The 22,824-nt window shown below is 42.6% G+C and overlaps 2 protein-coding genes across 3 annotated transcripts in view; both read left to right on the top strand.

Moving 5' to 3' along the window:
- The window catches only part of tab1 (TGF-beta activated kinase 1/MAP3K7 binding protein 1), a 32,370-nt gene extending 19,243 nt beyond the window's left edge, over positions 1 to 13,127 (top strand). Inside the window, exons 6-11 of one of the 2 annotated variants that reach the window (XM_061720600.1) lie at positions 2,090 to 2,206; positions 4,272 to 4,383; positions 7,457 to 7,601; positions 7,862 to 8,075; positions 9,020 to 9,173; positions 12,569 to 13,127. In XM_061720600.1, the coding sequence (XP_061576584.1) occupies positions 2,090 to 2,206; positions 4,272 to 4,383; positions 7,457 to 7,601; positions 7,862 to 8,075; positions 9,020 to 9,173; positions 12,569 to 12,791 (965 nt within the window). In that variant the 3' untranslated portion in view covers positions 12,792 to 13,127. Of the gene's footprint in view, positions 1 to 2,089; positions 2,207 to 4,271; positions 4,384 to 7,456; positions 7,602 to 7,861; positions 8,076 to 9,019; positions 9,174 to 12,565 lie in introns of both variants that reach the window. The other variant, XM_061720594.1, reaches the window with a different exon arrangement.
- Positions 1 to 22,824, top strand: part of LOC133442628 (parvalbumin-7-like) — a 470,342-nt gene that overhangs the window by 14,536 nt on the left and 432,982 nt on the right. The window lies entirely within an intron of this gene.

Below are 22,824 nucleotides of genomic sequence, written 5' to 3'. Positions count from 1 at the left end.
GCAGATATTTACAGTCGTAAGGATTCAGTGTATTGAGTGTTGATCAGAAAAGTCATTTTAACTTACAGCTCTATGTAATTTGTGATTCAAGGTCTTTGTCTAATACAGAATTATTTTTTTTCAAATAAATAGATTTTTTTGAAATCCATAAATTATAAAGCACATTTAATCTCTACATGCAACTTGGATGATTTACAATTATGTATGATATGGATAATGCACGTCAGGATGGGAACTGCTGATCCCAGTCAACCAGGAGTCATCTGGAAGCTGTTAGGAACCCACAGCAAGCCAGTAATAATGTCATATCTGGAAATTTGCTGGCTAGGATTTTTGTTAGGGTTGTTTCACAGAAATCTGAGAGAAAAACAAAAATTCAAGAGCAGAAGTTTGGCAGGCTTGCCCAAGAAGCCTGTGTGTAAGGAGAGGAGCTCAAATTGAAAGGCAGTGCAGAACTTGTGTACAAGCCCCACTCTTAAACTGAACTCTGAAATAGCAAAAGAAGAGGATATCATCTTTTTTTTATCATGCACATAAAGTTCAAAAGTCCAAAACCAAGAATAACTATGTTCATTAAATCAGTTTCACTTTTTTTGTGGATGGATATTTTTGATTTGTGTTTGGAATTAATTGAAGAACACGAAGTTTATCAGCCGTGGGGGCACAGCAACCTTGATTTTTTTCTTTTTAGTTTTTTTTTCTTTTTTTTTTTTGGTTTTCAGCCACATGGGCATATGTTTAAGGGCTCAAGTAGCAGTTTTAAACTGATTCAGATGAACACAAAGTCAAGTGTCGGATTGAACGTCCTCATCGGATCATTAGCTGAGTAGCATGCACAGCTTTGGGCATTTTCAGATGATAAAGCTATGGCAGGGTTGGTCTGGAAGCACATCAAGCTCCTGCTCACTGGCCCAGAGGTGTAATTGTAAAAGTTAATTAATCATTGATTGGTCCAGCTTTTGTTTGGCTTCATCAACATATAATTGATTTTTATCTTTTTTAAACGCACCTCATGATCTAAGTAGATTCATTTGTGGAGTTAGGTCTGGGAAATGATTCAGTCATGATCCATAATGTAATAAGAGCAGTTTCAATAACAGTGAAAGGACTTTTAAAAGCATATCTGACATTTCAGTATACATTATTTACAGCATTTATTACTGATGTTCATCAGGATACATTGCGTTGCTGTCAGCAGAAAGGGAACCATAGGAAAACTGATGTGATCGATCAAGCCTCCAATAACGACGCCAAACCAGACAAAACAGTATAACAGGTCACAAAACAGTCATAAAAGATGCAGGACTAAAATGACGAGTTTTAGTGTGATGCAAAATGTGCCGTGAGGTGGTGCCGACAGACGGCGGAAACACAACTAATGTGTTCCACCACTTGAAACATTCCCACTCTATCAAATATTTGGAGAGTTTGAAGATGAGGCGCCATGACATTAAAAGCCAGCCTTTACCTGAAAAACCAGCACAGTCGCGAGCAGCAAAAACAGGTGGCTGCACTCACGCCGGACGACCCAGACACGACTTCCCTGCTCAGAGGAATTTTTCACACACAGCCTCATGTTTGTTTTTTATATACATGTTATGCAGCACTTTTCCTTTCTTTGTACTTACTTAAGCATTTTTAATTTATCAAATTATTTAGGAATAAGCTTATTTTGAATGTTTCAAAATGAAAAAAATAATTGTGATATACATTTAAGCCACATCGTCCAGCCCTATGTGGAGCATGGATTTGCTTTAAGTGTATGTTTCATGCTTTTTTTTCGTGCTTATTTATGAAAGTGAGGTTTACCTGTAAATAACATTCTGTTTTTTATTATTTACATGAGACAAAGCATGAAAATCTGTTTTTAATATCATCATCTTTTTTCACATGAGCAACTAAAACTTCTAATAGGTTTCCTTGTAAACTGTCAGTGTGCTTTTCACCATAGCTGGACCTTCAAACGTATTTAATGGTAATTAACCCTGTGGTGTTTTTTTTTGTTTTGTTTTTTACTCTAACCTTTTAGAAGGCCTTCAATGAAAAAGACGCTGTTGCTAATATTACACCTGTTTGTTTATTACTCTAGGTACCAACCGAGTGCTGCTTTGCAAATCTAGCAGCGATGGCCAGAACCAAGTTCTTCAGATTGGTCGACCACATAGTACTGACAACGATGACGAACTGCAGAGATTGGCTGCACTGGGTGAGGTGGACACATATACACAGCTTTCTTGTTTAATGACCGAAATGGAAATTAAATGCATTCTATATCCAAAGGTTCTGCTTTTATACTGTAGAAAATCCCTGCAAACATTTACTTTGGCATCATTAAAACACTGAAAGAAAGCTAAAAAACCATGAGTGATGAACTGACCTCCTTCTTGGAGGCTCTGTGTGTGCCACGCACGTATTTTGTGCACTCAGAGAGAATGAAAACGCACCAGGCTGGTCATCGGTAGCATTAAGCGGTAGCCCGGCTGTGTTGTGGACACAAAGACGACAGGGTTCCGCTGAGGCTAGATGAAGTGGAAAACAAGTTGTCTCTTGTTGCCGTAGCAGCAGATTAGACATGAGAAAGCGTTTGATTGATCTGCAAGGTCTGTTTGGTGAAGGTGGCTGCTGGTAGTGAAGTTGCTGAAGGCTGATCTAGTTTTGTGGTTCTTTGTTTGCTCTTTTATTGTTTTGCTACAATGTACAGCTTTGATGAAAAAAAACGTGAAAACATGCCGTGTTATGCAGAAGTCAACTGCACACTAAGTTTTGATTGCATCCATATTTATTTCCTGTCTCTTTAAGACAAAACCAGAACATATAGAGACCTCTATCCCTTAAACCTAAATAGAATAAAATCCTTCTTCACATCATTGCAAACCCTTGAATGGGACAGTCTTCTTAAAAAGTGTTCAGTCATTTTGTTCTGAACACTGTACTGATTTATTTTGTGTAGAAATTATTTAGAAATCAATCTATATGGGTTAATATATGGCTAGGCAGCAATACGATTTATCAGCCTATCTCATGTTATTTCTATTTTCATAGCTTTTTTTTTTTTTTTAACTACCTCATTCATCGTTCCGAGTGATCCAAACCAGTACTAAATGCTTAAGTAAAGAGACTGTAGACATCTAACTCGATAAAGTCCTTGGACAGTTTACTCCAGAACCTGATAAAGAGAATACCTTTACAAGTTAAGTGAAGCTACAAATAGCACTTGCCATAACTTCAATATAAAAGCTGTCAGATACACAAACACTCTCCATCAGCTCAGGAGGCACAAACGTTTCTCTTTAAATCTGGACAAATGACAATCGCTGTGACATTTAGTATCCCACATACATAAAGATAGTACATAGTGGAAATATCCAGATTTTTCTTTTTTGGGTGCTGGTGGGTGGGTTGGTGGATGATTTGACAAAATAAAAAAAGAAGTAATATTTGCTTATCTTGGTATTAGAGCAGCAGCAGATGCACCTTACTTTTACAATTTTTCTGTTTTGTGTGGGTTATGCAGTACCCCACATAAAGGTGTCAGTTAAGATTAATGGCCACGCAAACACATTTAGAGCCAATCATCTGTGGAGGACAGCTAATGGTCCAGTAATGAGAACTTTTTGTTTGACAAAAAATCCACGTCGATATTCAGAGGTTCCTTTATGTATTTTCAAAGGGACAAAGTGGACATTACGTACCCGCCCCCCCTCCCCGTTAAATACGGTACTCTCTCTGTTTGTTTTGTTCTTTCGCTCATTTTCTACTTTGTTGGTCACATTATTTTTCTGCTGTGCAGGTCAATCTGAACAAATAAAAAGAAACAACAGTTATTCCATTAACCAGATCTAAAATGAGCTCTCCCCACGATTTCATTCACCTTTAAACACCCAAACCAAAGACATAATTCTCCTCCTTTGTGGCAGCAGGCTGAAATGAAGAGAACCGTATGAACCAAGATTTGTCTTTTAAATGCAAAACTCCCACTGCAGGTTCAGAAACAGAGGATATTTATAAGTCTGCTTTATAGCTTTCTAAGCATTGTGTGCTGGTCACTTCTCCAAGCATCATGTTCCCAGAGAATGTTTACATAGATAAGTATTTCAGTGTGAAAGGTTAACACACATGATAGAATATGTTCCCTATGTCATACATCTGGTTATTGCTCTTTATTTTCACTTACAACATCTCTGCCCAGCATTTTGATCTCCTAGAGATCTTCTCCTGGGTGTCCTCATCTTCTGCTCCTCTGAGTGTCCAATGTCTCCCCTGTGCTGTAGGTGTGGATTCAGCTCGAGTAAGACAAGCGGGGCAGATAGCTGGACAGAGCAGCACCAGGAGACTTGGAGACTACCCAGTCAAATTTAACTACAATGAAATTGAGCTGCTCAGGTGAAGTCTACAGTATGTACACAATATTTTACAGGACAAGGGACCGTGTACCCCTATAGTCATTTTCATGGTTTCTGTAGCTCTTTGTTTGTTCTTCTAATTGGTGGTTTTGTAATCAAATGTTTTGACAAACAGATGTTATAAAAGACCCAAAAAGTTTTAAGTTGCCAGGTTGAATCAATGAATTTAAATGTAAATGTCTTACTTTTTTTTTTAATCTTATCCTGTTTTTTTCTTACTTTCTTTGTTGGCATGGGTTTCACTGGTGTGAAAATTAGAAATGATTTGGTTTGAAAATCCAAAAAGATTTGTAGTCAGCAATGACATCCTCTAAATATATCTTGGTCAAAAGATAATTTAGCTTAGAAACAAAAAACAACACAAAACAAAGCAAAAATAATGAATGGTACTAATTATATTTTGTTTGTTTGATCCAACACTAAACAACCAGCTCCCAAGTTTAGTGATTCAGGGAGTTATATGCTGGGAAAGTTTCTTTGGCAGCCACAGCAATTGTCTTGAATCACCACCAGTTGGTAAACAGGAATGTGAAAAAAGTAGATGCCAGCAGTTTGAAGTTTTAAAGTAGCTTTACTTTTTGGCTTTGCATCATTGTGTATTTTTAGTGGTACAGAGACAAAAATAACTGCCTGCTAATAATTGTCTTCATGCAGTGCATCTCAGTCTGTAACCTCAAACAAAGGCTGTAACGCTGCTTTGAGGCTGCAGAAGAGGTTTTACTCTGTGAACCACATGGAGGTGATATCAGAAGCATGGCTCAATCCGTGACAGACGTATTATTTTTGTGTGGACAACCCCATCCGCATCATGACAGCGAGGTGCTTTCTCATCATGAGGGTGGTCAGGGATGAAGCCTGGACAGACCCAAACATCTGAACTTGCTTTTCAGTGGGTTCAACTCAGGACTAAGCACCAACCACACAGACCTCACACCCTCACTAGACCAGCACCCTCACTAGACCAGCACCCTCACTGCTACACCTTCAGTCTCATCTTGCACCTCAGTTATGGATCTTAATTGAGCCTCATCATCTCCCTCAACATAAGGAAACACTGAAGCTTTCTCTGCCTTCCCCTTTCTGCTTGTCAGTCTCCAGTAGTCAGAAGAAGAAGGAGAAGCCGTGGACACTGAACCAGGAAAAGGTTGCAGGTTCAGGTTGTGACAGCCCGAGATTGTACATCACCTTTCAGGCTTAGCCCGAAGACTGCTGTTGAAACAATCACACCCCATCTTTAATGTGAACTAGGAATGGGCGATATTTTACCGTTCACGATAAACCGTCAAAAAAATTCCCCACGATAAGAATTTGTCATCTCGCGGTAAAAACGATAAATTCCCGTTGATGATGTTTTTGTGTAAAGATGATTTATGGTTCTGCATTAAATCCACGCACAACGTACGTGAAGGAAGGAAGGAAGGAAGGAAGGAAGGAAGGAAGGAAGGAAGGAAGGAAGGAAGGAAGGAAGGAAGGAAGGAAGGAAGGAAGGAAGGAAGGAAGGAAGGAAGGAAGGAAGGAAGGAAGGAAGGAAGGAAGGAAGGAAGGAAGGAAGGAAGGAAGGAAGGAAGGAAGGAAGGAAGGAAGGAAGGAAGGAAGGAAGGAAGGAAGGAAGGAAGGAAGGAAGGAAGGAAGGAAGGAAGGAAGGAAGGAAGGAAGGAAGGAAGGAAGGAAGGAAGGAAGGAAGGAAGGAAGGAAGGAAGGAAGGAAGGAAGGAAGGAAGGAAGGAAGGAAGGAAGGAAGGAAGGAAGGAAGGAAGGAAGGAAGGAAGGAAGGAAGGAAGGAAGGAAGGAAGGATGGATGACGTTTTTGTGTAACAAACATGGCGGATCTGAGAGCGAGATAGATTTATAGTTAAAAAGATGGAGTTGAATTGGTATTTTTTTATCATCATTTTTATCGTTATCGGGATCAATGCCAGAAATTATCGTGATACATTTTTTAGTCCATACCGCCCATCCCTAATGTGGACTATTCATTTTAGTTCAATTAGAGATTATTAATCCCCAAAAAGGGAAGTTATATTTCTGTAGTGAAAAGTTATAATTCAGTCAGTAATATAGTTAATTTAAGGAATAGTTTGATTTTGTTATAGGAGCTGTAGGCAGGACTGATCATGTGTACAGGTCTGTATAGCAGTGAAACCTCTGACTAAAAATACTCTTTAAAAACTCTTTAACCAATAAAAGGTGTCATCTTGATTGACCCCTTTTTGTAGATGGCCTCAGTTACATCTCTAGTGCAGTCATTAGTTGAGGTAAACACAGATATCTGTAGACCTCCAGTACTTTAAAACAGTGTCCATTTTATTCCCAGTCCTCATAAAATCCACAAAAATCTGCTGTAATCCCAGTGAACACTGCACGCCCTGTCCCCAGCTGATTAAACAACAGTTTCTTTAGCTTTGCCACACTACAGACAAGTGCAGTCGGTCATTCCTGCTCACACCTTGATTCTTTCTAGTAACTTTATAAGGCTACTGCTGCCATATTATGGCCCTCCACGGTTTAATAAAAGTATTATTGAACTGAAGTCTTGCCATGTAGACTGTTCCAGCTGGCTTCTTAACACATCTTAGCCTCTTTCATTTCTTTAATTAGCATTCCTCTTTTCTCATCCTTTTCATATCTTGTTCTTGTCCACTGTTTAGGCAAAGCAAATCAGGATCCCTCTTTCTTCTCTTTTAATCATCCTAGGCAATACAATCTTTATAGGATGGGGTTCCATCTAAGGGAGTGCAGGATATTGAATACAATTCATGGAAGTGGAAGTTACTCTTTGTATCTGTGATTAGCTACGTTTATTACCACTGTGTCAACTGCAGTTTAATACCTTTTCACCTCATGTCATTCTTCTGTCTCCTTTAATGTAATCACTCGACGCCTTTTCCAGACATTCTTCACCTCTTAACTCTCATTCCTTTTATTTGATCGTCAGGGTTTTTTTTTTTCAGGGTCTGGATTTATTTATTTATTTTGTATTCCTCTCTTTTGTCCCCTTTTGTTTTTACTTTTCACCTCTGATCTATTTTTCCCATCCTGTGTTCTTCCACTTAGCGCGGCCAAGACGAAGCCGATCATCGCAGAGCCGGAGATCCACGGCAGCCACTCCGTGGACGGCGTGACAGGCTTCTTGTTGCTGATGTCTGAGGGTCTAATAAATGCCCTCGAGTCCGCCCACGGCCCCGAACAGGTCAATCAGGTTAGCTGATAAATGTTGACACTATTCCTAACAGTCTGTTTGTTTTATCACGGCTTTTCTTTACCCTTTGAAGTCAAGATTTCTTGGCCTCTTCAAATGGACACTCTTCTTGTGTTATTCTGTTTTGTGATTGGCATCTTATTCCCCTTCTGTCCTTTAACATTTCATCATTTTTAATGATATAGATATCCTTTATTTCTTCACATGTAGCATTGATCTTTCTTACTCGGACCCCCCGTGGCCTGTGCTGTCCTACACAGGAAATCGTTGCCATGGTAGCAGCAGAAATGGCCCAGCACACCAGTCTGGAGGCGGTTTCTCAGTCCGTGGTGGATCGGGTCAAGAGGCTTCACCACGACGTCTACGTGTCCGGTCGTCAGAGGGCGACCTACTGTTCTCGGCACGAAGACATGACCCTTCTCATCCGCACATTAAATTACCCGCTGGCTGATTCAGCGCTGACACCAACACAGGGTAGGAAATTAGTTTGGGGAAAAGACACTGTAGTAATGCTATGGTTGCATCACTACAGTGCTCCTTATTTTAAACTTTTATATATAAGAATTTGAATTTTGTTGTGGATGATATTATTGTTAGAATTGCAAACAGGAACAGAAGAGCCACTGTTTAAAGGCTTTAAGCTTGTGGTTCTGAATCTTTTTTTGATAGCATCTCATAATCTCTCAGCAGAGATTACATATTTTCATGCATGTTCAACAAATTTGTTTTTACTTTTGATCACAATTAAAAACAAGTCTAAAAATTCCAAGTATGTCAGCATACCAAACAAGTCGCTAAAGAAAAGTAGAATTCTTAAGCTTTTATTTCAAATAGTCAAAAACATTCACCTAAAAGTATGCTATTGGTAAAAGTATTGTAATTGCAACTTGCAAGTGCTGAATTGTTAGTTTAAATTAAAAATGCATTATTTTTAGTCGTCTAAACACATTAAAACATGCCAAAAAAAAAATGCTTAAATTAAGATAGACATTTGACACTGAACTGGCTTCATACAAGCATTTCATCATCAACAAGGTATTCCGTTTTTTATTTAATCACATGCGTTGATACCGCCCTCATCTGTGTTAGAGTTGTCCTGTACAGACTAGATGGTATGTCCCATTTGGCCGTAGGATAAAGTCTATTTTTTTTTCTGCACAGTCCCAGATAGCATGAGGGGACACAGCAAGGGGCTCTTTCATCACTGCTTGGTTCTTGTCATCAGTTTGTTGTGTCGGTTTAGAAAAAGAAAACACAGACTTTCAGAAGTTGAGCCAAAAATGCCAGTCGGAGCTAAAAAAGCAGTGTTCCCAAAGATCTTATTGTATACTAAACATGCACAATGTCAGAACAACTTAGCAGCAGCCTTTAACTTGGTGAAAATTTGTTTACTTTTTTTTTTATTCTTTGGTTGAAAGGTGGTCGAATCTACCCCGTGTCAGTGCCGTACTCCAACAGTCAGAGCACCAGTAAAACTAGTGTCACGCTGTCACTGGTGATGCCGTCCCAGGGCACTCTCACAAACGGCACTAACACGGCCTCCACCCTGGAGGAAGGCACCCCCACACCTGGGTAAGCTTCACTTCCCTTTTGTCCCTGCCGGCTCAGGGTTTTCCTCTTTTTCCACTGCTTGGTTTGCTGTGTATTAGCGCAATCGTTTTTTTTTCTTTCACTCTGCTGCTTTTTTTTTTATTTTAAAAACGTAATTTGCATTCTTCTGTTTCACCGTTGTAGACTGGTTGCTCTATGTGAGCTTTATTCTGGCCCCACACTCCTCTCCTCTACAAAAAAATAAACAAGCTCAGACTCCCTTGTTCTTCCCTCGCTAAATTTATTTTCTGTGTGTTTGATTTTTACTCCCCTGTGCCCCTCCACTGCTATGTTTATTTATGTGCAAGTGTGGTTTACAGTTCCCTTCTTGCTGTGCCGTGGTTTGGTATGTGTTACGTGCCACAGTCATTTTTAAAAACCAAAAGACATGGCTTATCTGGTTCGGCTGTGAAATTAATTCAGCTGTGAACTCCTCCATACACATAAATATACATACAGCGGTGTACGTAATTAAATCAAAAGTGGCCCTCTGTGGGGAGAATGGGTTAATTACTCTTGCAGTGCAAAGTGCGTAAATCCTTTTCGGGTAAATGATGTATGTTGAAAATTGCTGTTTGAATGTGAGTGTTGAGATCTGCTTGTTTGTTTGTTCCTTTTTGCGTTCTTATTCAGGTTAATGTCTTAGTATTGTTGTTCTCCATGTAAACATACTAGTACTGGTGACATAAAATACCTCCCAGCTGCAGTCACGTTCATGAGAATCTGACACAGATTAAGACCAAAACCTGTACTTTCATGTGTAGATTTTTTTTTTTTAAAGGACTTGTCAAAACTGGAATAATTTTAAAAACTTAGAAACAGGTTTTGTATTTCTTTGATACAATGAATGATGAATAGCTGTTTTCACCACACGTAGAATGTGCCTTTACCTGGCAGGATACCTCATTGGATCATCCTGTAGTTCAATGTCACTGATGTTAGGCGTTTTTTTAGATTGGATCCCGCTAATATCGCTGGATGATGAAGGCGTGTTTAACGTGCGTTGGTAATGTAAACACAAGGCGTGTTATTTGTTACCTCTGGCCTGAAGGAAGTCGAGGGGAGAGAAGGTGAGTCGAGAGGCGTTAACATCAGCAAGATTTATACGCCGTCACACAGGTGTCATTTTCAAAATGAGGATGGATGAACACCAGGATGAGTGTTGCTGGGTTTTGCTTCTTGCAAAGCCCCAGTTTGTCATTTTTGTGGCCAGTTGTTCAAACAATGGACCATTGTTTATGGTTCCGGACATACGGCGGTTTATGGCATCCGAGGCTCTGATAGCTCGCTGATAAAGGTGATGGCCGGTGGGGGAGCGTGGGCGTCCTTCCGGGGCCGGCTTTGCTGGTCCTGCCTCCTGGCTTCGGCCTCTGCTCCCCCTCCTTCCCCCCCTACACGATTCATACTCACATAGGCGAAGGGGCGGGGGGTCCGGGGCGTGGGGGGCATTGTCCCGCGTGGCCCGGCACTCCCCGCCTCACGGTTTTAACAACACTGTAGACACTGCACATTCAACACTTAATAAATACATTTAACAAGGACACGTAGTTCTGGAGGGGGGGGTCATTGTCAACTTGATACCCTGACCTCTCCCTCCCTGTTTTTATGGCATTTATCACATGCACTCAAAACCAGGGTCGGGAGGGGGGCCCACATAACCTGCGTTCCCTCGCCGGCCTGGGATAGGTGGGTCGCGGGGCACGCTGCGCAGCCTGGGGTGCCTTCTGGCGGTACTGGACCCCCCTGGGGAGGGGGAAATGGTGCGTGAATGTGCGTCTTTGTCGGTGAGAATGCGGTATGGAAAGGTCCTGCCATGGAGGATTTGGGCCTCCATTGGTAGGACAACAAAATTGAATAATTTATTAATATTATGTTATACAAAGATGGTTATTATTATTATTATAGATATCGGATAGATGAATGGATGAATGAATGGGATGCCTGGGTCTGGGGCCCTCCGTTGTCGCCCTGTTGGGGGGTTCCCTCTCTCCGGGTCCGTCTCCGGTCCCCCCCGCTGCCTCCGGGGCGGGGCACCCCTCTGGTCCTGGAGGGCCACTTTCGTGGGGGCGGGTGCACCTGCCCGCGTTGGCGGCCGGGGCGGCTCTGTCTCTCTGGGCAGGCTGGCCCCTCGCCGGGTGGGGGTCGTTGGCCTGGGAGGGGAGGGCCTCCTGGCCACGTGTCCGACCCGGACCGGGTGGCCGGGGATTGCCTGGGCCGCGGTCCGCCACCGCGGGATCCCTGGCTGCTTCTTCCCTTGTCGTGGGGCCCCCTCGGCCGCCGCCGGGGGGGGTGGCGGGCTCTCGCTGGCGGTGGGTTGCCTCCCTCCTACTTCTCCCCTCTGTGGGGTTGCTGGTGGCCTGGGTTCCGGGTTCTTCCTCGTCGGCCCCTGGTCTCGCGGGTGGCGGGGTTGCTCCCCCCCCTCCCCCACTATAGATACACTTCCGGTGGAGCTTTGTTTGGTTTTTACACACACATATACACACACACTCACTCACGCACACATACACATTAGCTCAGACCGTGTTCCGATCTCGAGATTTGGGTCGATCGCTGCTCGTGTTTTGTGTTTCGTTGGTGGTTTTGTTTCCAGTGCTCGATGTGTGCTTCCGTGTGTTCTTGCTTCCTGGGTTAGCAGTGGATGTCAACAATCCCCCCCCCCCCCCCCCCCCCCAAAAAAAAAATCCCTGGGTTTGTATGTGTGTGCGTATCATCAGCCGTATCCATAATAAATAAACTTCCCTGGTGGGCTGTACTTAGGTTGTGAGATCTACAAACCTCTTAAAACCTGTGTTAGTTCTGTTTACATTAGACCTGACCCGCAGTTAAGACTCAGAGCCAAGTTATTGTGCGTAACATTTGAAATGTAGGTTGTGCCTTGTGGCATCATCATGATATGAACCTCACCACCTTCTTTTTTCTTCCCTTCGCTCAGTCATTATCACAGGTTTCTACTCCAGATTTTCATCCTTCATGAATTTCTCTACATTACTGTCTGACTCACATGTATATTTCTTTTCTTCTTGGGCCTGGCTTTCTGTTATCCATCCCGTATCCCACAACTCTGTACTGTCTTTCCTTTCCTTTCCCCTCTCCTTTAGCATGATCTACCCGACTACCTGCCAAACCTCAGATGATGTAGTGCAGCCCATGACTGAACTCCCTCTCACCCCTCTTCCTCCTCTCTGTCTCTCCACCTCTGCCTTTTCCCTTTCCACATCACCCCCTATGCACCGTCGCCTTCCTCTCTCCATGTCTCTCTTATGTTTCTCCACCTCTGACAGGGAACCTTTCCCCTCCTGTGGCGTTCCCACTTCCCCTTTCTCCATTCCGACCCTGATACCTGTCTCCTCCTCTTGCTCCTCCACTCTCCCCAGCAGCCAGAGCCCCACAGCCACGCTCCAGTCCACCAACACCCAGACACAGAGCTCCAGTTCCAGCTCAGGGGATGGAAGCCTGTTTCGCCAGAGAGGGAGTCAAGCAGCACAGCCTGATGAGACGGGCCGAGTGCCGCCTTACGTGGACTTCAGCCAGTTTTACCGATTGTGGGGAAGCGACCACAGCGACAGCCAGAGCACCCAGGGAGGCCTCGGGCCCCAGTGAAGAGGATTTTGGTGTATCAGTCGGAAGGAGGCGAACAGGATTTTCTGCCTACATGGAGGCACTTGGATTAATGAGGCAGATATGAACAAGTTGGAGTGCTGGATAATGCTATTAATGTTTCACAAAAGAAAATAAATGCCCCCACTTTGAACTTTTACAGTTGGGTGCAGCCAGAGAAACTGTGATGAAAATAGTATCACCACACACCCTAACAGTGGCTTCATATGTAATTCACATTTTAGAAACTTTGGTTGAATGTAAAAAAGACTGGAATGGTTTTGAATTTGAGAATGACAACACACTGCAAGGCCTTAAAATTAAATGAATGAATGAGTTTGCAGGTCTTTTTTTTTTTTTGTCTTTCCATCTGGACTTGAAAATATAATCCGTCTCCTCATAATTCACCTTGTTTTCAGCTTCCTTGATTACAATCCCTAAAAAAAGTGACCAAAAGTTTCCCTTTGATGTCGTCATCAAGCACGCTGAATTTCCTGTTGAGCACAGATTATTCTGAGTCGTTGGAAATGTGAGCCAGTATATAAACACCTATGAATATGAATGCATAGCTGAATGGCATTTACAATATAATCATAGAATATAGCTATTTAAATATTTTTTAAAGGTGACCATAAATCTGACTGTCCACTGAAAAAAAAATGTTATTGTTTTATTTCAAGGGGTGAATGTAGTCAATTTTGTTAAGATTGAGCAATGACTCTGTAGATCACTACTTTCTACAAAATTGGGATTTCTTAGGTTAGTACCTAATTCTAATTTTAGCAAGAGTTTCTTTTAAGTTTCATAAATAATAGGTCAAATGATGATACATCTGGATGTGACAACTCTGATGCTAACAACCAAAAAGCTGAAAAACTTGAGGTTTTTGCATAAATAATGAGGTGACACCAAGTCTTTTTCTTTTTTGCTATTCAAGTTTACTCCCCCCCTCCCCCTTATTTCCAAAATGTTGACTTTTGCGTTCCAAACAAGTCAAAATGTACTCTTCACAGATGTAATTTCATTTTAACATAATTTTTTAAATAAATTTAAACAAATCTTGGAGGCTTTGTAAAATGTGTATTTATATGCTGAAACATGAGCAAATGCTTGTTATGTATTTGGGGATAAAAGTCAGAATGTTGAGAACTGCTCAAAACACACTTTTAAATGGTAAAACACTTCGGAATAGGTGTCTGGAATCAAGTATATTCATCTCAAAAGGGTCCAGTTTAGATAAAGCCTGAACTTGTTCAGATAAGACCATACAGCAATAATCTGTCTAACTTGCAATACATTTGTGTAATACATTTTTTTATTTTTATAAAGCATAACATTGAGAAAATAAAGCCGTTAAACAGTATATGGAAGTGAAATATCAGCAAAGAACTGTTCAAAATAAGGAATTTGAGCGATGAGTGTTTAAAAGAAGCTGGAGAGCAAGTTCACTGTGCTGGATGTATAGTCAGGATGGGAAAGATCCCTGCCTCCAAGGAGACTTTGGATTGGATGGTGGAAGCAGTAACAAAACCAATTAAAGCTGCAAGCGGCGATGAACGGGGCCTCACACCCTTGTGCACGTTCAGGCGTGCTGCAGTGGAAGCGCTTGTATGACTTGCATGTAGATGTCTTCAGGCCTGGACATTTAGCTGATGACACCACCCACGACTCTCTATATCAAACCATTCAAAAGTTGTGGCAGAAAGTAGGAACTATCAAATATCGACCAATCAGATGAAGGGGCGGGGTAATTTGCACCAGTTAAGGTGAAGGAGTCAAAACCGAGTCCGATGACACCACCCACAACTTTGTATGTCATACCATTCAAAAGTTATGGCAGAAAATAGGATATATCAAATATCGACCAATCAGAAGAAGGGGCAAATTTGGTGACTTTTGAGGTACATTTAGGGGAGCAAAAAGGCCCTAATTTCGTTGGAAAAATAAAAATAACGAGAGAAAAAAAAAGAATTTCTACAGATACAATAGGGCCTTTGCACTGTCAGCGCTCGGGCCCTAATTAACAGAATGTGTTTTTTAGTATGTTAAGCTCAGAAGGAAACAAGCATTTTCTGCTCCTGACCACAGAGACCTTACGCCCACACTAGTTCCACCTTTTGCCACACCTTAAGTCTCATTTCACATCTGCAACTTGTGACAGCTAAATGACAGAAAATTGATTTGTCTTTTAGTTAGTGCAAACTTACTGAGTTATGTTGTAGGCTTGGACGGTATTACGGTAATATTGTATACTGTCGGTGTCTAAAAATAGCAGCAGTATCATTTTCAATACTGTCATGAAAAAATGCAATGGACTTATATAAGAGATAACAATTAAATATCAAATAAAAGTAATTTAATGCCTAAAATTGATTCTATGTCCAGTAGCACTTGTGTGGTTGAATTTTCAGTTTTACTTAAATAGTTGAATATGTTTTAGCCTACATTTTGAGACTTTCCATAAAGTTTATGAACGTGATGTCATCACCTGACAGCACAGAGAGGAGAGTGACGCACTGGGAGAGAGAGGGGGAGAAAGATGGCAGATCGCGCACCGAGTGACTTGGTGTCAAAAAAGAACACTACTTCTGCAGTTTGGGAGTTTTTCCGGTTACAAGCAAACGAGAAAGGAGAGCCGGTAAATACTGATGAGGCAATTTGTAAATTGTGCAATAAAAAGGTGACCGCGAGAGATGCAAACACCTCTAACCTAAGGACGCATCTCCGTGACAATGTGTTGGCTGTGTCAGAAAACGACCTCGAACCTCTAACAAAGTCAATAAAAACTGCAATTCTAAAAAAGCTGGAGGCCAAGTATGAATCTGATTCAGTGCGCAAATTAATGCGAAAGTGCACTTTCCTCGACCCTCGTTACCGCGGAGGATATGAGACTGATGATAACGCACTGGCTGAAATCAAGGCTGAATTACAGGCTGAGATCGTGAGCTTAGAGGGGCAAACACCAGCAGCAGTGGCTATCAGAATCCAAGAGACAGAGGCACAACCGAACCCCCACGAAAAAAGATGTCTCTGGGAACCGTCCTGCAAAAACGACCCGCTGCAGCGGCAGGTCAAGTCGGCACTGCAGAGAAGCGAGCCAGCGCTGAAATAACAGCCTACTGTTTGGAGCCTGTCATTGAAGGAGACGAAGACCCTAAGCTGCATTTGTTGTTAATAAAAGTTGTTAATATTAAGCATGTTATGTTGTTATTGTTCAGTAATAGTGTTTGGTATTCAGTTTCTGAACGGTGAAGGCTCAAGCCAACAGTTTGGTAATACCACTTGAGGCTTATGTCACGGTAATACCGTATACCGGGGTAAAATGTGGAGGAAGTTTGACGGTATTAACATTTGGATACCGCCCAAGCCTATTATGTTTGTACCCTTCCATTAAGAAAGTAAATACTCCCAATGGTCACTGAAATAAATTGAAACTGACAAAATCCCCTTTTGAAAAAAAGAAAAGAAAAAAGAAACTGACCTGGACTAAAATCTAATCTTTTGAGTCTGTCCAGTAGTTTTGCTAGGAGCTAATTATTTAGGAATGAAGCAGTAAACAAGAATGTGTATCGGTTAGGACACAAAGGAGTGAGGAGATTGGTCATCAGGGGATTTGCTGTGAGCAACTTATTGAATCAGGTTGACACAAAGTAATTGCCATCAGTCTGAAACTAACTAACTCGCAGAATTAATTTGCTCTTCAGAACAGGATTTTTTTTAATAGTTTAACCCTTCTCAAGCTTGATAAACCACACTTGCACATGGCACCACCGAGTGGTTGAATAAAAGTACAGCATAATTACATCACAGACAACCATGCATGTTTTACAGGTGAAACCCCTCCTCCCCTGCAGCGGGAAGTTATGTATTTAGCTACTACTCCCAAGTCCCAAGCCATGCTAGCAACAACAAGTACAACCGTCTCCATAAATACAATATCAGACATTACTCGGAGTTAAAGATGCATGTTTTACAGCATACATACAAACAGAATAAAACCTTCTCGTCATTGACTTAATACTCGGAGCATCAACTGGACTACACAATGAGATTGACAACCGTAGGGTGCGCGTCGCCGCGTAACATAAGCCGTAGGCTCTGCGTTGGTGTAACGCGGAACCATAAATCAGCCTTTAGTGTGCGCTCTGTGCGCTGTTTTGAACTTCTCTGTTGTGCTCATTTTGCTGGGACGCCGGGTCCCTCCGCCGAGACACAACTTTTGCGGTATGCGTTCATTGTTGTGTCTAAAAATGATGCGCAGTGCCCACCCAATCAGAAACTGTACAGATATTTTTTTATATATATATATATATATATATATATATATATATATATATATATATATATATATATATATATATATAAAAATATAAAATTATAAAAAAATAAAGGATCCCCATAACCTTTGATTGGGTGGGCAGGACACACGTTTGGGTGGGCACAGCCCACCCCTGCCCCAAAACCGGCCTCGAGTTCCAGTACACAGAAGTCCGACATGAAGATTATGATCGTATAGTGTGAGCAGACGGGTCGCATCAGAGCATCAGGTCGTGCCGTGTGAGACCATAAGTTGTGGGCTGTGAACTTTTGAACTCAGCGATCTAGTCCTGCAGTGTGAGATGGGGCAGTCTCAAACGATTTAAAATATCGCACAGTGTATGCCCAGCTTAAGACGAGCACCAGGAAGATCAGCCATTTTAGGAATGGAAGGCTGAGCTCTCCAGCATTGACAATCACCACAGGTATGCTGATGTCACCAGAAACCCTCAAGTTCCTGTAGAATCCAGAATGATCTCCACAACTCCAAAAATATATTCCAAGTCTGGATGTTGCAGATCACTGTAATACCTTTTGATGAACAAATGTGTGATGGGATGTGAGGCATCAAGGACAATGGGGAGCAATGCTGAACTATCTACACTCCCCAAGTATCATAAGCAACCATCCACTCTTATGAAGCCCATAGATTCATCCATTTCCAGTGCCAGTGATACCCCTTCCACCAAACCGGTTCCAGGCCTGGTTCTGGGCCAGTGCTGATTTTGGAACCAGGCTTTCTGTTCCCACTGACAAAAAAACTGGCTCTGGGCCAGAAAAAGCAGTTCCAAGGTAGCACCAACTCTTTGCTGGGTTAGAGGAAACAACCACTATCTAAGCGGAAGGGCGGGGTTATTAAGACTAACGGCAATACCAAGACTGCGAGACAGCGACATTTTCAAATAAGCGATGAATTAATATGGATGCAGCAAAGCAGCAGTGGTCTGTGGAAGAGACAACCTGTCTTTTAGTGATATGGTCCACGGAGGGTGCTACGCGGACCAAGTCCTTATCAGAGCAAATACGTTGTTGTTGCTTCAATTTTCGTGCCAATATAAACGCAGCAATGTAACTGACGTTGCAGTGACGTAATGACGTGGCTCCCATTGCACCCGAACTATGAAAAAGCAAAGCGGTTTTCAGCTGGTGCGCAAGTTGAACGAGTTGTGAATCAGCACCACCTCTGGCCCAGCACCAGCCCTGGAACCAGTTTGGTGGAAAAGGGGTATCTGTAAATGATTCTTCAATGAAACAGGCTTCCCACTGTGTGGAGTCGGTAATCCTCTAGAAATGACTGTTGCTGGGCTTGCCGAAGAATGTTGATCTCTGCTTGAAGGTTCTCTTTAGCACTGAGCAGAGAACAGGAGGAGGTATGTTGATGAAGATATAACGGCTTTGAATGGGTGAGGCGATTGTTGCCCCACAAAAAGCAGTCTTTCAGAACTTGGTGTCATGGTCTGGGATTTTGTTTTGTATTTGGTTTTCGTCTGTGCTCTGTTTTCCCCCTCCCTTTGTGTTTGGTTTTTGCAGGGTGTGTGGCAGGAGGCATGAATGGACTATTTCCTTCCCGGGCTTCATCGAGGCACACCTGTTTCTTATCTCATCAAGCTCCCCATAAAAGACCGGTTCAACCTCCACTACCAGATATATCTGCCAGCTAGTTCCAACCTGTTGCGTGGCGTGCCTCATGCCTGAGTTCTTTGGTTATTTCCTCGTTCCTGTGGCCAGACTGCCTTCTGCCACTGCCCTCTGGATTTTATTTTAGTTTTTTTTATCCTTGAGTGGTTGGTGTTTTTTGAGTTTTTGTTTTTTGCGATAATTTTAATAATTAAACATCGTAAGACTATTCCTGTGTGCACTCTCCTCTCTAGCTACAGTGGTTCAGACTAAACCCTTCTGAACGTAACACTTGGCTGCATCTTTACATGACTCAATGCTGAGCCTTTCTGGCCAGGAGTCCAGGCTTTGGGAGAGAGGAGAAAGGGTGGCCTGTGAGACCACCTGCTATGTCTTTTAAGATTTTCTAGGGCATTTCTCCAAGTTAAATCGTATGCTGGATTATACACTGAATTCACATAGTGCCAGGTCCACCTTTCAGTCAAATCTTTCATCTCTACTATTTTTGCTCGTACGGCGACCTTCCCAATCATGGCAGCATGATTGGGAAGTGAGCCATGTAAGAATGGTAGTGGAGTCTGACCATAGAGCAGTGTGTGCTATGGTTAAAGTGAGCTCCTTCTCCAACATACTTGCTAATTGTGCAGCCACAGTGGCTGCAAAGAGCTCTACACGTAGGATGGAAAGTGGTCGTTTTGTATCTACTCTGGAACGAGCAAGTATGAAGGCCAGGTGTATATGGCTTCTGGGATCTTCATTCCTCATGTAGGCCACAGCTCCACAAGCCTGCTCAGATGCATCTGGAAAGATGTGTATTTCTAAAGTAGCACCTGCCATGTTGGTTTGCACTGGTGCAAATGGCTGTGGAAAGATATGGTAACATAAAAGCTTAAGCTTAGCCTCCCAGTTGGCCCAAACCTGCAGCAGGTGAGTGGGCAAATTAGGGTTATCCTAACCACGTGACTTATCCAAAAGCAGCTGAAGTATAAGCTTGGGCTGAGTGGAGAAAGTTAACAGGTAGCTAAGAGGATCATATTATGAAGCCAGTACTCTGTAAATATTCCTCACAGTAGGTACTTCATAGTCCCCAGGCTTATGTTTGTATCTGAGAAAATCTGTCTGCCAATTCCAAATTAGACAAAGTGTAATTTCTATTAGGTTGGATTTGTCCTCAGCCAACAACAGATCCAGGCTTTTCAATCTGGCTTTGGCAGGCGGGTGCCACACTTGGCTCAATGCAAGCCCACTGACACAGTTCAAATAAAGGGGTCATGAGGATGTCCTGAAGTTGATTTACTAAGGTCTTAGCGTGACCTGGTGAACCGGCACTCTGCAGACAGTTATCAACATAAAAGCTTCAGATAGTGATCTTGTTCATGGCACTGTAGAGTGTATGTTGGGCAGCAGGGGCTGGAAGCGGTCCCAAAGGGCAAGACCTGACACTCAAATGTTTTAGGGGGCTCATCTGATTTCAGATAATGCCACAGGAATCTCAGTACGGAATGGTCCTCAGGGAAGATACGTACCTGATGATCACCAGCTCACATGTGATGGGGTCTCCTCAGGAACTTCCTTGACTGCACTGTCTTCAATCAGCTTCTGCATTTCCATTTTATAAATCTCAGCCTTTTCAAGGCCAGCTAATGAGTTTGTGTAAGGGGTTGGTGAATTCAGGTAGGCATTACCTATGAGCCTTGCCTCATCAAGCTTGAGATAAACCTTAAAGAGCTCCGTCCCATCTTGTTGTAGGGTTTTTTTGTGCAAACGCACAAGGATCAGGGTGTATACACTTTGAAATGGTGAGCTTGGGTGCTCTATATGTCAACTCAGCCTTAAGGCTGAATTATACTTCTGCGTCAAAACGACGCCGTGTCTACAGCGTGTGGTTTTTGGACACGCAGAGGACACGCCGTCACATGCGCCGTCAGTGACGTGCACCTCCCGAAAATTGTAACTACGCGTCGAGGAGACGCCGTCCACACGCAGACCGAGAGGGCTGTGATTGGTTCGTTTGAAAGCGAAGCATTTCCGGTTTCCGGTTTGAATCAGTAGTGAACTTCCAGGGCTTTTTTCTTCGTTTATATGTGATTTTTTTTGTTTTTGTTTTTTGCACAATAGTTGTCCTTATTTCTTTGATTTACTGTGACCGGAAAAAGTCGGATAAACCATTCAGAAAAAGATCGCTAACTAGTGGCCGCGGGGGGTACTGCACCGCGACCAAACGGAGAGACGGAGAAGTCTGAACGATTCGTGACGGCACCACGGGTGCGCCGTGTGCTCTGCGTGTGTGTGACGCAGAAGTATACTCAGCCCTATAGGAGGGGATTGCGGTGGAGTTATGGGGGGTGGTAGTCTAGTGGCTAAAGAGGTGGGCTGGTTCAAGCCCTGGAATGGCAACCAAGATGAACCACCTTGGGCCCCTGAGCAAGGCCCTTAACCCTGATTGCTCCAAGGTGTGTTTGTCTCAGATGTGAGTCACTTTGGATAAAAGTGTCTGCTAAATGACAGTAGTAGTAGTTATTCCAGGTGCCGCCCCACCTGCTAGGTTGTTTTTGCACAACCGCAGATCTGCGTATATCTGACAACTGGCCTGATCGACACAGAACGTGAGGCCCTCTGGAAGGATTGTGCAGAGGAATCTGTGATGGTTCCCTCTGAACTTGGAATGATGTCCACTTCTGTATGGGCTGTCTGAAGAGATGAAGGGTAGTGAAGACAATCTTGTGAACCAGTAAAGTGATGGATGTCTGCTCTAAGTGCCCAGGAAGCCTCATTAAGGGCTTTAATTTCACTGCATGCATCATTAAGTTCCTTTTTACCTTCTTGTAGAGCTCTGTGAGTCTGCAGTAGTCTAGCATTTTCCAACTGGATAAATCTGAGTTCTGTACTGTAAAGAAGTTCTGGAACTGGGCTACACAGGTATGTGGGTAATGATTCGGGTTGGAATTCCCTATTCATATCTCTCCCGCCGTCAGAGGTGTTGGCTTTCTGCAGCATCTCAAAATGAATAGCATTCCCATACCCGAAGGATAATTGGGATGTGTGGAAGGGAGACGTTTGTACTGAAGCCTTAACAACAGAAAACAACGGTGTTCCTGAAGTGGGGGATTGCTGATTATCACAGACAACCATGCATGTTTCACAGGTGAACTCAGTCCTCCCCTGCAGCAGGAGGCAACGATTTTAGCTACTTCTCAAAGTCCCAAGCCATGCTAGCAACAACAAGTAAAAAAGTTTCCATAAATACAAAATCAGCCATTACATGGTGTTGTGCCACAAAGTGAGTGCTGGTTCAGTTATTAGAGAGTTATTAATAATTGTTTTCACCTAGTGGTGAGTTGGATACACTGGCGGAAGAGGAATTTGGACAGATCGGGCAGACCTCAAATGTATTGTGCGCCCCTAAAGAAGGGGGAAAAGGGAGTGGTCGCAGTCAGTGGACAGGTATAGATTGTTCTTGTTCTTGTTTGTTAGCAACAAGAAGTTTCCTCTTCTCTGCAGATTTCTGCTTTATGCTGATAATCAGGAAACTTCTTGTGCAGCACTTTTTAATCACTTAACACAGCATTGTTTTATCAGTGTGTCACAGGCGTAAGCAAATTATCATACGTTCTGTTAATAGTGAGCATGATAACTTACTACTGAAACACAGTTTTCATTTTGAAAGAATAAGTGGAGATGATGGGGACTGTAGATACAGTCATAGTCAGAGTCAACCGATTCTTGAAGGAGCCTAATATTTGCAGCAAGTTGTTGTATATCGACAGTAATATGTATTAGTGAAACATGTTTTATCTACAGTCATGGGTTTGGGCTGCAGCATCATCAGCGCCAGTGATACTGATGGCTGGTTCTGTTCTGGGGACTGCTCTGGACCTCATTCTGCAATGAAGAACGTTGCACATTCTGCCCAACATAATGGACCCAGCACTGAATATCTACACAATGCACTATTGAAATAATGGAAAATTTTCATGGGGATGCTTTTACAGACTTCAATAAGGACTGGTAGGAGATAACTCATTCCCACAACTATACACTTTTGCAAGTAAAAGATGTTATACATCCACCTATATGCTTGTTCTACATCGCTTCTTTAAAT

Source organism: Cololabis saira, chromosome 1 (genome assembly GCF_033807715.1).
Source record: "Cololabis saira isolate AMF1-May2022 chromosome 1, fColSai1.1, whole genome shotgun sequence".
NCBI classification, from domain to species: domain Eukaryota; kingdom Metazoa; phylum Chordata; class Actinopteri; order Beloniformes; family Belonidae; genus Cololabis; species Cololabis saira.
The sequence above is the reverse complement of the archived record's forward strand: the minus strand, read 5'-3'. Positions and strand labels throughout refer to the sequence as shown.